The 12973-nt window shown below is 43.2% G+C and overlaps 1 protein-coding gene across 1 annotated transcript in view; it reads left to right on the top strand.

Moving 5' to 3' along the window:
• The first annotated feature begins 11392 nt into the window (after window positions 1-11392).
• The window catches only part of SLC2A2 (solute carrier family 2 member 2), a 28789-nt gene continuing 27208 nt past the window's right edge, over window positions 11393-12973 (top strand). The window contains exon 1 of the mRNA XM_059064116.2: window positions 11393-11407. Coding sequence (XP_058920099.1) covers window positions 11393-11407 — 15 coding nt within the window. The remainder of the gene's footprint in view (window positions 11408-12973) is intronic.

Below are 12973 nucleotides of genomic sequence, written 5' to 3'. Positions count from 1 at the left end.
CATTCTGTTTAACCCCCTCGTTTTGTGAATGGGGACACTGAGCTGCAAAGAGAAGAAATAACTTGCTCAAGATCTTAGGGTGGGCAGTGGTGGAACCTAAATAAGAAGCTGGCTCTTTTGGTGACCAGTCTGGTGCTCTTTCGACCAAACCACTCCATCAACAATGACCTTGCAAAGAGCATCTGTCCTCTTTAAAATAAAGAATACCTGAGTGGCATCTCATCCAGAGCATTTGGTTCCTGAGACATCAGAGTCAAGACTGTGATTCAATGTCAGTGATCACCCTGGGAGAAGGTTTTCCTTGGCCTTTCACTAAAAGGACATGAGAAAACAATGGGAAAAGAGAAAGCTGAGAACTGGGACTTTATTTGTAAAATACATGGAAGAACAGAATCTAAAGTCAGAACCCAATGTGTGAGCTGGGTGACCCTAAGCAAATAGACATCTCTGAGCCTCTGTTTTCTTGTTTCTAAAATGGGGATATGAGGCCATTCCTGCCCTACTCAACATTTGTGTTACGTTGATCAGATCAGATCACCTATAAAAAAGCTCTTTGTAAACTTTGTACATAGTTGTTCTTATAATGCCCATTTTTTTTTTTTTTTTTTTTTTTTTTTTTTTTTTTTTTGTGGTATGCGGGCCTCTCACTATTGTGGCCTCTCCCGTTGCGGAGCACAGGCTCCGGACGCGCAGGCTTAGCGGCCATGGCTCACGGGCCCAGCCTCTCCGCAGCACGTGGGATCCTCCCGGACCGGGGCACGAACCCTTGTCCCCTGCATCGGCAGGCGGACTCTCAACCACTGCGCCACCAGGGAAGCCCCCATTTTTACTTTTTAAATATGTATATTGGTTTATCTAAAGAGGGAAAGAATAAGGTGCCTTTGCCACTCTCAATACCCAAAATCATATTTTTCCCCTTTTTTCCTTTTTTAAATACCCAAATTACCTTTTTTTGACATTCTGTTGTTTGATGCACATTTCCATTTGGTGCTCTTGGGTTGATAGTCCTGTGTTATATGCCTGCTTCATTCCTTAAGTTTTGATGGTTAAAAGAAAGTGAATATAACGCTACCTTAATGAAAGATACTTTATAAGAAAGTCTGTCTTTAGACTCAGATTTGATCTTACTAATCAAGCAGTGACTCCTGCGGCAAACTCACGGTTTCTCCCACGATCTAGTTCTCGCTTCCACATTCCCAACAGCACTCTGCTACAATCTTTGTGGAAGTTAACGATGACAATCGGAAAAAGCATTACCTTGTGCATCTGGTATTTGAGATGCTTTTTTATTTCATTACTCAGTAAACTTCTCAGACAGCGATCTTTCAGTGCCTTGGCATCTGGAGCGGTTATCTCCTAGGCAGAGCTGGCTCTGCAGCAGCAAATTAATGGCTTAAAATGCTAAGGGAATTCTCACTGGCAAGAAATCTGTAAGGACAATGGATGAGTCATGTCAGGTGCTACTGATGAGGACAAAAGGACCACGGACATTCTAGTGTTGGGGCCGCCTCCTAGCCAGTGCTATAACCACCGGAAATGAACTAGAATTTGTCACTCAGGACACTTAGCTATGGGAACACTCGACCATCTCCTCGCCCTTCAGTATGAAGCCATCAGCAAGAAACCTATCCCTATCCTTGCTGTGATCTTATGTGCCTTGGAAGGACAAAATTTCAGGGAACTTAGAGCCTAACCCTTCAGAGACCACGGCTCCAAGTCCCTGAGTGGCTCAAGGTGGGATGGAGGGCTGCATCAGCTGTGGAAAAGGAAGGCTCCTAGGACAGCACTCTTTCCTCCCCACCAAGCCACATTCCTGACCCTCTTCATCCTGCTCCCATCAGTGGCAAAACAAAGGCAACAGAGCACACCGTAAGGCTTGGTTGGCATCTTACAGTTGGGTCAGGGTGAGAGACCCTGTGCTCTTGCTGTAGCAGAACAAAGCAATTTCCCCCTTCAGTTCGGCACAGGCCACCTGAGGAGCCTTTGGGCAGAGAGAAGAAAAAGGAGCGAACAGAAGTGAGAAGAAAGGCAGGATGCAAACGTGGGGTAGACTCCAGCTGTGAGGGGAGACCGTGGCCACCACAAAGGAGGGCTCCATTCTGCAGCTGCCTTGGACATCCCTAGAGGCTCAGAGGATTGCTTCTAGGACAGTGGATACTGTGTTATCTACTGCATGGAGGCACCAAGGCACTGAGCTTCAATTTTTGATGTACTCATTTGACTCACCGATGAAAAATGAAAAAACTCCCTCTCCCCACCAACCACCACAAAGTGCTTCCCCAAACCCACTTGCCCTGTTCAAAGAGGGAAGATGATATCAAGTTGTAAGGGAGAGAGAAATTCTATTTGGGTTTATTTTTACCAGTCTTGCCACTGACTCTCCGAGACTCTGAACAGATGCCAGAGCCCATACTGGGTGTTGGTAAGCACTGGGGATTTTCCGAGGAGAATGGGGCTAATAAATTGAAGCTGATTATGTCTCTTAAAGATCTACAAGACAAAAAAGTACCCGGTCAACAACTCACCCATCACCGAGTTGCACCATCTGCTGTTACAGTACATTCCTGGAACTCCTCTATGTCTGGTAAACAACTGTCACGAGAACCATTTCTCCCTGACACTGCTTCTTTTATTGGTGACCTATTGGTCAATAACACTGAGCAACATTGTTTGTTATACCTCAATGATGACCTCATGATCTTCACTCCCACTTTTTTATGTCAACCACATAAGCCTCCCTTAGTACCCCGCAAACTAGCAGCAAAAGGTACTGAAGGCAGCGATAGAGAATAGCACACTGTCGGAAAATGATTAACCCACAGACATTATAGAGACACAAACTCATAAACAGAAAGATGCCCTGCAGAGTACTGTGGCCGTTTAGGCACACTTGATTGAAAAATGGTTAGGAAGAGAGAATTTTAATTGACTTATGTTAAACTGAGATGACTCAAGAATTGCAAACAAAAATTTTCTGCATGCAGTAGCACCATTCAATTTAGACTGAATTGCCCAATGATTAATTAATTTGGGGCAGAGCCCATTGATAAATTACCATAGATGCACATGTGTCAGAGGAATTGGTCACAGATTGTCAAACCTTCCTTATGTGAATGACACAAATCCAGGGAAGTGCCCGCTCAGTAGGTGGCCCCTTGTTCTTTTAATGAGCCAAATAACACAAACTCCAGGCTAAAAAAAAGGAGCAGAACTCACATAGCTAGTCAACCCTGGGAGTCACAGGACCCTATACTAACTTTTGGAGAGGATGTTAAATTAAGAACAAATCATGGAAACTGAGAGCAGAAAAATAATAACAGCTGACATCTACTGAGAGTTTACTATGTGCTGGGCTTTATTCGAAGCACTGTATCCATACTATCTTATTTAACCCCCCACAAAAATCCCATGAATCCAATAAAATCTCCATCTTACACATGAAGAGACAGAGATTGTCTAGTTTGTTCTACAGAAGAAGTCTAGAGAAGTTAAGTAAGACTTACCCATAGTCAAAAAGCCAAACGCTCTGGAGAGGGAGAACCGCAGAAACATCTCTTGACCCCAGTCCAGTGCTCCAAACCCTTGTGAGAGGGTGGCATGAATTCATTTTACACGGTTCCTTGGGTTCAGAAAAGATATAAAACCATTCCAGGAAGGGAAAACCTTTCATCCTTTCTAAAGTGATGGCTACCAGCCTAAAGGGGTCAGCCAGGTATCATCTGGCCTAGCAGAAGTGGTGACACAGCTGCTCTTCTTCTCATGTTCTCTCTCAGACAAGCATAGGCCTGGGGTGCTGGAAAAGGATATCCAGACAACTGAGGAATTGCACATCGCTTGTCTATGGCTTCTGTGCCATACCAAGGAGGGCAAATTAAGAGGAAGCTTTTTTTTTCTTTTTAATAAATTTATTTATTTATTTATTTTATTTATTTTACTTATTTATTTTGGGCCACTTTGGGTCTTCGTTGCTGTGAGCGGGCTTTCTCTAGTTGCGACGAGCGGGGGCTACTCTTCATTGCAGTGCAGGGACTCCTCAATATGGTGGCTTCTCTCGTTGCAGAACACGGGCTCTAGGCTTGTGGGCTTCAGTAGTTGTGGCATGCAGGCTCAGTAGTTGTGTGGCACACGGGTTTAGTTGCTCCGTGGCATGTGGGATCTTGCGGACCAGGGATCGAACCCATGTTCCCTGCATTGGCAGGCGGATTCTTAACCACTACGTCACCAGAGAAGTCCAAGAGGAAGCTTCTTGAGGAGTAGTAGTTAAATTAAAACTTCATTGTAACATGGCAGAGAGGACAAATTTGGAGAGGAGGCAAAGTGACAGAAACAATTAAGAGTAGAAGATTCAAAGGAGATGGTGGATTGGAAAGACACCTACCAAACTGAAAACAGAGACATCCCTGAGGAGCTATCTTGGTTGAAGGTGGTGATAGGGGGTTATTTCAGCTTTATCTGTATTCTACAAAATTTTCTCAATGACAATGGTCTCATGTATTTATGTTTAATTTGCTATTAAAATGAAGTAAATATTTTTGAAAGGAGAAAAAGAGACAAAGGAAAAGTGAGGACAGTGCCTAGACTTGTACAGCTATTGGGTAGCTTTTTATCTGGTACCTGAGACTCCCAATGTGGGTCATTGAAAGGCTGTTAAGGTCAGTGTATCTGTCCAAGAAGTAGACAGTCACAGCCCCAGTGACCAGGGTTACTTCCTCTTCCCTGCACCTGGGGCTATAGGTTTGCCTTTGGGAGGGGGTTAAGAGGTCCCACAGGCCTCTGTGTACATTTGGGTTTATCACCTAAGATTGTCTGAGTGTCTCCAGGTGACCACTGAGCTAGCCAGAAGAATCTACTAATCCTTTTTTATCCACCTAGAGATTCATTGAATTGATGCATTAACAGGCAAGTTTAAAAGAAAGAAAAGAGAAGGGAATAAAGGAAATAGGGCAATTTATTGGCTGTCACAGACAGAACTGGCACAAACAACCTGCCCCATGTCCTTCCCTCTTAGTGCCAGCACAGGACACTCTCCTTAAGATCCTAGCAGGCTCCCCCAGCCATGGATATGGCTGAAGATAGAGACCATCACTGACCTTGGACAAAGACTTGACCTCGTTGGACCTCTGCCAAGGCTCATTTCCAGGGGAAGCCCAAGAGGTCAGTGTGGGTCACAGAGCACCATCAGGAACAACATGCCAGCCTCAGCAGGCCTTCCTGGAGACCTGGACTCCATTCCTTTTAGTGTCCTCCATCTTTCCTCTTTCACTCATTGTCCCACCCAACCCACACTCACATTACTGTCTGTCAGAGAAATATTTACACTTAATCAAACCCCTCCCTCAAGTCTATTACATCAAAGCTCAGACTTCAGTGCTCATTGGATTATTTATTCCTAAAACCTACTCTAAGAAATAAGGGTCTAATATTATTGGCCCAACTGTCTCACATTGCTTAGGGACACAAAGTTTAATTAAGACTTGAATTTGAAACATTTTGTGGCCACTAAATTGTCTCCAAACTGTTTACTTAAATTGTTTAGGGTCTTCTAAAATTAAATAATCTCAAATCCTTATTCTCAATACATTCAGTAAAGTCTTCATTTTATCTTTTCACAAGGAAAGCTATCATAGGGATCCTTATTAAACGGGTATTCTCCATACAACAGATGACTTTTTTGTGTGTTTTTTGTTTTTTGTTTTGCGGTACACGGGCCTCTCACTGCTGTGGTCTCTCCCGTTACAGAGCACAGGCTCCAGACGTGCAGGCTCAGCGGCCATGGCTCACGGGCCCAGCCGCTCTGCGGCATGTGGGATCTTCCCGGACCGGGGCACGAACCCGTGTCCCCTGCATCGGCAGGCGGACTCTCAACCACTGCGCCACCAGGGAAGCCCAACAGATGACTTTCTGTTTGGATTGTAGGTAGAACTGAAAGAAGGAGTAGGCGTGAGGGTCTCTAGACTTGGCAGAAAACATGACAATGCTTTTGCAGTTTAAACAACTGTTCGCTCTTACACTTAGTGGTCAAGAATCCAGTTATTAATTGTTGAATAAGTTGGGCCATACAGCATATGAATGTAAAGAGAGCCAACGTTCACTGTGGAGTCGATCACATGATGACAAGCTTCAAAAAATGTCTTGCAGAACAGTAACAGCAATGGTGGGCTATAGCAGAAAGATCTGAAGCTAAAAATCCGGGTTTATATGGAACCTAATAGTTTGTCATTTGGGAAAGTTTGAGGTGCTCTCAATGTAGGCTCTAAAACTTGGATCCCAATCCCTATAGCATGTAAATTCTTGGAAGACAGGAAACTTATCTGATGCGTTCACTGTTGTCCCCAGTTCTGGCACATAAAAGATAATCAACAAACATCTGTTGAAAGGCTGAATGAGTAATCACAGCTTTTCCACTGATTAGCCATGGAAACTTGGGATAGATCCTTCAATGCTCTGAGGCTTAGTCTTCTCACAGGTAAATGAGAATATTTTATTTAAATGGTGCTATAGGGATGAAGTGACAATGTGTGAAATGCTGAACTATGGTAAGTATTCAATAGTTTAGAAAGAGGTGGTAGGAACCTGATTGTTAATTATTTTTCTAACTCCTAGTTCATTTGTGAAGTTGCCTCTTGCCTTGCTGGTTGTTTGTCTAAAAGTTGAAGATAATCTTCATGCTCAAAAGACCCAAACCACCCTGAAACCTTTTGGGGAAGGGTTTTTAAAGGCAAGGTGAGGGGCTTCCCTGGTGGCGCAGTGGTTGAGAATCCGCCTGCCGATGCAGGGGACAGGGGTTCGTGCCCCGGTCCGGGAAGATCCCACATGCCGTGGAGCGGCTGGGCCTGTGAGCCATGGCCGCTGGGCCTGCGCGTCCGGAGCCTGTGCTCCGCAACGGGAGAGGCCACAACAGTGAGAGGCCCGCGTACCACAAAAAAAAAAGGCAAGGTGAGGAAGAGGGTCGAAAGGCGCCTGATCGGCTTGTGGACATTCTTCTGATTGGTTGGTAGTGCGGTAACTGGGTGGTATTTCGGGAATCAACATCATCAACCTTCTGGTTCCAACTAGTCTGGGATCTAAGTGCTTGTGGTCAGCATGCGGTAAAGGTTAACTTCTTCCACCTGGTGGGGGTTTTAGTATCTGCAAATCAGCTCAAGGGTATAGCTCAGGATATTACCTATAACCCCCGAGGAAGAACTAAAGGTCCTTGACTTTGTTTTATGACTAAACTATGATGATCTTCTCTTGCTTGACTATTTTCCTTTGTTTCTGCATTGTCTCACTTCACTGATTAAATTTGCTCTTTGGAACTCGGGGAGGCTAAAGCTTTTTTACAAACAAGAGGGAGAGGACACAGGGTGTGTTGTGGTTAGGAGGGGAGTCTGTTCCCAGGAAGGCCTCGCAGGGTCCTGCTTGGTTTCAGTAGGACTGCGTAGCTGAAATTTAAATTTTTAATTAACTTAAGTTTAAATAGCCACACGTGGCTAGTGGCAACTATATTGAACAGCACAGATGTAGGATATTTTTATCATCACAAAACATTCTATTGCACAGGGCTAGTATGGATGGTTCTTAAAGCCCTTATATCTGATGAGTTCTTCTACAGAATGAATGTAGATAAAAAGAGGAACAGGCCAAGGACAGAGCCCTGGATAACAATACCATTTAGAAGTCTAGGAATAAAGAGGGAGTAAGATAATAAGAAGCAGTGGCTGTTGAGTTCAAGTGATCATATTGTCATGAGAACAAGAGAAGAAAAAGTTTTAAGAAAAAGGATAGTGCTCCAATGGATACAGAATTGTCCATTAGCCTTAGGGAGACACAGATTTTGGGGAAACCCATAAAAAGCTACTTCAGAGGCACAGTGAAGGACAAAAACCCACTTAAGTTGGATTGAGGAGAAAAGGATGGTGAGTAGTGAAGTGTGTGTAGACAATTTTTCAGAAGAGTTCTACCATGAAGGGAAACAAAACAATAATTCAATGAGAAGATGAGCAAAAGATAGGAAGAGACATTTCACCAAAAAGGATCTACAGATGTCAGATAATTAAATTATATGTCCAACATCATTAACCATTAAAGAAATGTAAAATAAAACCACAGTAAGATATCACTACACCTTTCAGAATGGCTAAAGTAAAAAATAATGACAACATCAAATGCTGAGGGTGCAGAAAAACTGAATCACTCATACATTCCTGGTAAGAATGTAAAATGGCAGTTTCTTAAAAACGAAATGTGCAAATACCATATGACCCAACAATTACACTCATGGACATTTATTCCAGAAAAAGAAGACTTAATGGTTACACAAAAAGGTTTTTCTTTATTTACATGAGTATTTATGGCAGCTTTATTTGTAATAACCCGAAAATTGGAAAGGACTGAGATGTCCTTCAAAGGTTAATGATTAAACAGGCTGTGGTACATCCATTCCGGGGGAACAATACTCAGCAGTAAAAGCAAACAACTGATATATGCAACTTAGATGCACCTTGAAGGAATTATACTGAGTGAAAAACACCAACCTCAAAGGTAGCATGCTGTGATGATTAATTTGATGTCTCAACTTGGGGCCACAGTACCCAGACATTTGGTTAAGCATTATGCTGAATATTTCTCTGCGGGTTTTGGATGAGATTTAAATCAGTGGACTTTATAAAGATGCAGACATAGAGAATGGCCTTGAGGACACAGGGAGGGGGAAGGGTAAGCTGGGACGAAGTGAGAGAGTGGCATGGACCTATATACACTACCAAATGTAAAATAGCTAGCTAGTGTGAAGCAGCCACATAGCACAGGGAGATCAGCTCCAAGAGGGAGGAGATATGGGGATATAGGTATATGTATAGCTGATTCACCTTGTTATACAGCCGAAACTAACACAACACTGTAAAGCAATTATACTCCAATAAAGATGTTAAAAAATAAAAAATAATATAAAATGAAAAAAGAAGTAATCAGAATGTGACTTGAAGGGTTTACAAAGTGAACCCTATGAAAACAACCACACAGGGCTTCCCTGGTGGCGCAGTGGTTGAGAATCCGCCTGCCGATGCAGGAGACACGGGTTCGTGCCCTGGTCCGGGAAGATCCCACATGCCGCGGAGCAACTAAGCCCGTGAGCCATGGCCGCTGAGCCTGCGCGTCCGGAGCCTGTGCTCCGCAACGGGAGAGGCCACAACAGTGAGAGGCCCGCATACCGCAAAAAAAAAAAAAAAAAAAAAAAAAAAACCACACAGAGCTGTTTCACGCAGCCCAGAGGGGATCTCTGGGTGATTCTGGACACTGGCGCACCTCATTGAGGGGGCCCCCATCCGGACAACAAAGCGAGAAAAGCCTGACTTTATCCCACAGCCAGGGAAACACGAAGATGCCTTCATGCAATCGGACCCGCAGCTCCTCGGGTGGGCGCTAAGGCAAACTCTCCTGAGAGGCCGAAAAGCATTATCAGTTCTCCGGAGGCTAAATCCCAATGCAATCACTGTAACAATTCCTCCACCCTACAGCCGGAGATAAAGTTTCAGCCATCTCTAAAATGTGCAGAGATTACTTATTTCTGAGTAAGAGAACAGGAGAGGTCTGGGCTAAACCAGAGGAAACTGGTCTAGGTGGCTTAAGGTCCAGCGTCCCGGTTAAGCGAGTGGCAGGGCGCCCTGTGCTCGCAGCTCCAACCTGGCAGGAGAAGTTAAAAGTCTCCCCGGCCCCACGCAGCACTCAAGGCCATCTCTTAAAAGGAAGATTCAAAAAACAAAGGTAGGTAAACAGAGGGAACTATCATTTTTGACAGCCGCACAATGACTTTCTGGCAGAGTGTCCTGTCACTGGAAAACGATTGCTAAGGAATCGTCTCCTGATTAAATACGCTCAGACAATTGGTCGTGCACATCACCAGCTGAAACTGGAGCAGAAAGCCAGGAGCCGGCTATGCACGAACGGCAGCGCGGCTACCTGGGGTCTTTAAATTCTGATTTCAAAACTGCTCCCCAAAGCTTGACTCTGCAAGGGAGAGTACCTTATGTTATGATTCAATGGGTTAATCCATGTAAAGAGCTGAGAGCAGCACCTGGCACTAAACAAGAACTCAATAAAGATTAACTATCTTTGTTAGTAATATTCATTCATGCCTTTCCACTGAGAAATTACTGTATTGCTGTTTATGGTTACATTTCTCTCTCCTTATGCATTATGAGCTCCAAAGTGTCGTATTTATATCATGCATCGCAGAGCCTGGGACTGTGCTGGGCTCAATAAAAGTTTGTGATTTGAATTGAATGAAACTCACTTGCATTACCTTGCAGAAGTGATACAAATGAAAAGAGAGGGGAAATAAAAGACAAATGAAATCTGAGCCTCCTTTACCTCCTCATTCTGTTTCTTCATAACACCCCTCATTTATGGGGCTGTTCGTTGGACACTGGTTCCTGCTGAGCCTCAGTGGAACCAGTAACATGGTTTGGCAGGCACAGTTCAAGCTCAACAAATTTTGATGTCACCTGCCTCCCACCCGCCCAAGACTGGACACGGTAGAGGATGTGCTGACGGTCACAAGCCCAAGCCCTGGGAGATTTATTTGAGAGCTCCACTACTGCCTCCTTCAGGTGCCTCTTGACATACACGGAACCAGTAACTATAACAGCAAAAACAAGAGCAACCAACATTTGCTGAGCACCTATTATTCACCATGCTAAACACTTTCATATATTACCACATTTAACCCAACTAATAAACAAAGTGTATATTCTGTTATTTTCATTCTACCAGGGGAAAAAAACTAAGGCACAGGAAAGTCACAATGAGCCACTGTTTTAGGTCACAACACCAGTAAAATGGTGAGATTCAAACCCAAGTTCCTGACTCTCCAAATGCATTCAGGTAACCACTCAAGCCTACAGTGACCTCTGGCCACACAGTCCAGCTCTGAAACGCAAGCACCACAGTACTTTTTCTCTGCAGGGCAGTGCATGTGCCTCCCACGCACCTGTCTCTCTTTTCCCCACAGCATAGCATGGCAGCCCAGCTTCTCTCATTTTCGACAAAAGACCCCAAAGATTCCTTTTTTCACCTGCCCCTGGTTACTGCCCCATTTAGAACGTGCCTTAAAACATGACTGCCTCTGATTTCTACCTTACACCTAAGGGACCTGCTCCCATTTTCTTTCCTGGTGGAACAAAGGCATTGAAGCCACAAGTCACAGAGGCAAAGCATTTATTGATTGGATTCTCATCAATATTCGCCCTCTGCCCAAGATTAGACTTGGCCTCATGCCTTCTTTGCCTTGCTCCTCCTACTCTAATGTATAACTAGTCTCAGGAAGCTGAAGGAGGACAGTCAGGGACTGGCCACTGTATCTGCCACACTCACTACAGGACCGGGAATTAAGAGGAGGACTCCAACCCACAAAATGACAGAAGATAAGGTACAGTCGTATTATGTCCATTTGAGGACATGAATAGGGAAATCTGTTGAAGTCAGTGAGCGTATTGAGGATTTGGGGGATACTGGGTGTAGCTATCACAGATCAAAGCTACTTCTCTTGGCCGACTGATAGCTTGGTTGCTAGAAAAATCATATTTTTTATTCAATAATTGGTATTTTAAGGATATTTGCTCTCTTTTCTGACTAGTCTGTGTAATGTTTTCTCGAGTGGTACTACATAACCATATTACGGAAGGAATGTGCAAAAAAAGGCATATTAACCCAAATCTAACTAATTGTGAAACTGATCTGAAATCTTCAAAAATATCAATATTTGAAAAACAAGGGGTAGAGGCCTGTTTTAGATTAAAGGAGACTAAGAAGAACTGATGACCAAATGCAAAAAGTGATCTTAGATGGTGGAAGGAAGAAGAAAACAGCTCTAAGGGACAATATGGGGATAGTGAGAAATTTTGAAAATGGTATATTAGATAACGTTTTATAACTATTACATTCTTGGATATGATAATGGTATTGTAATTATGTAGGAGAATGTCTTTGTTCTTAGTGAGTACATGCTGAAGTATTTAGGAGTGAAGTAACACAAGTATCTGCTACTTATTTTCAAGTGATTCAGCCAGAACAACGCACACACACACACACATACACACACACACACACACACACACACACAGAGTTAAACAAATGTGGTAAAGGTTAACCATTGGTGAACACAGGCGAAGGTTATGGAGTGTTCACTGCACTACTCTTTCAACTTCTCTGTAGATATACTTTTCAAAGTAAAAACTTGAAAATAAAAAGGGTATAGTGCTGTTGCTGTCTTCTAAGTATCCCCCAACCAAATGCCCCCACCTCTGCACACAATCATACAAGTAGGTAAATGCGTGTTAGTAGGACCTCTAAGTTCTGATCTGGTATAACTTACTCTGCTGAGCCATCTTTCATGTCAGTAAGTTACAAGGCTAGGAGCAGAGGCTTTGCAGTCAGAGGCCTGGATTTGGAGTGTGCTGATACTACTTACCTGCTGTGATACTGGGGTTAAGTTATTTAACTGGCCTATCCACTAATTGAGATTTTAAGGATATTTTCTCACTAGTCTGTGTGATTTTCTCAAGTGCTTTTCTCTATTGCAACAAATTAAGAACACATTGGCATATAACATAAGGATATAGTATGGGATATACAGGGATTATAATAGTTCTCTACTGTATGGGAGTAATTAAATGAGATAATATTAGAGAAACTCAGATGACAAACATTTTAATGTCAATAGTTATGTATTTATAATTTAAGGAATAACTAGGATTTCGTGATTTCCTATAACAGCCCAGTATACAGCTAAAGTAGTTAAAACTTTAAAAATAGTATAAAGACAAATATTAAGTTGATAACTCTACAGATGGTATGCAGATTTGGCAAAAATTATGAAGGTAGTGTTCAGACAACTGGAGTTTGGTAGATATTGCAAAAAGAGAGGTGTTTAACCACAGTGCCTGGCACATAGGCTATGATCAAGTTTCACATAGAGCTATCCTTAGGGGCCTTT

This window comes from Kogia breviceps, chromosome 5 (genome assembly GCF_026419965.1).
Source record: "Kogia breviceps isolate mKogBre1 chromosome 5, mKogBre1 haplotype 1, whole genome shotgun sequence".
NCBI lineage: Eukaryota > Metazoa > Chordata > Mammalia > Artiodactyla > Physeteridae > Kogia > Kogia breviceps.
The sequence above is the reverse complement of the archived record's forward strand: the minus strand, read 5'-3'. Positions and strand labels throughout refer to the sequence as shown.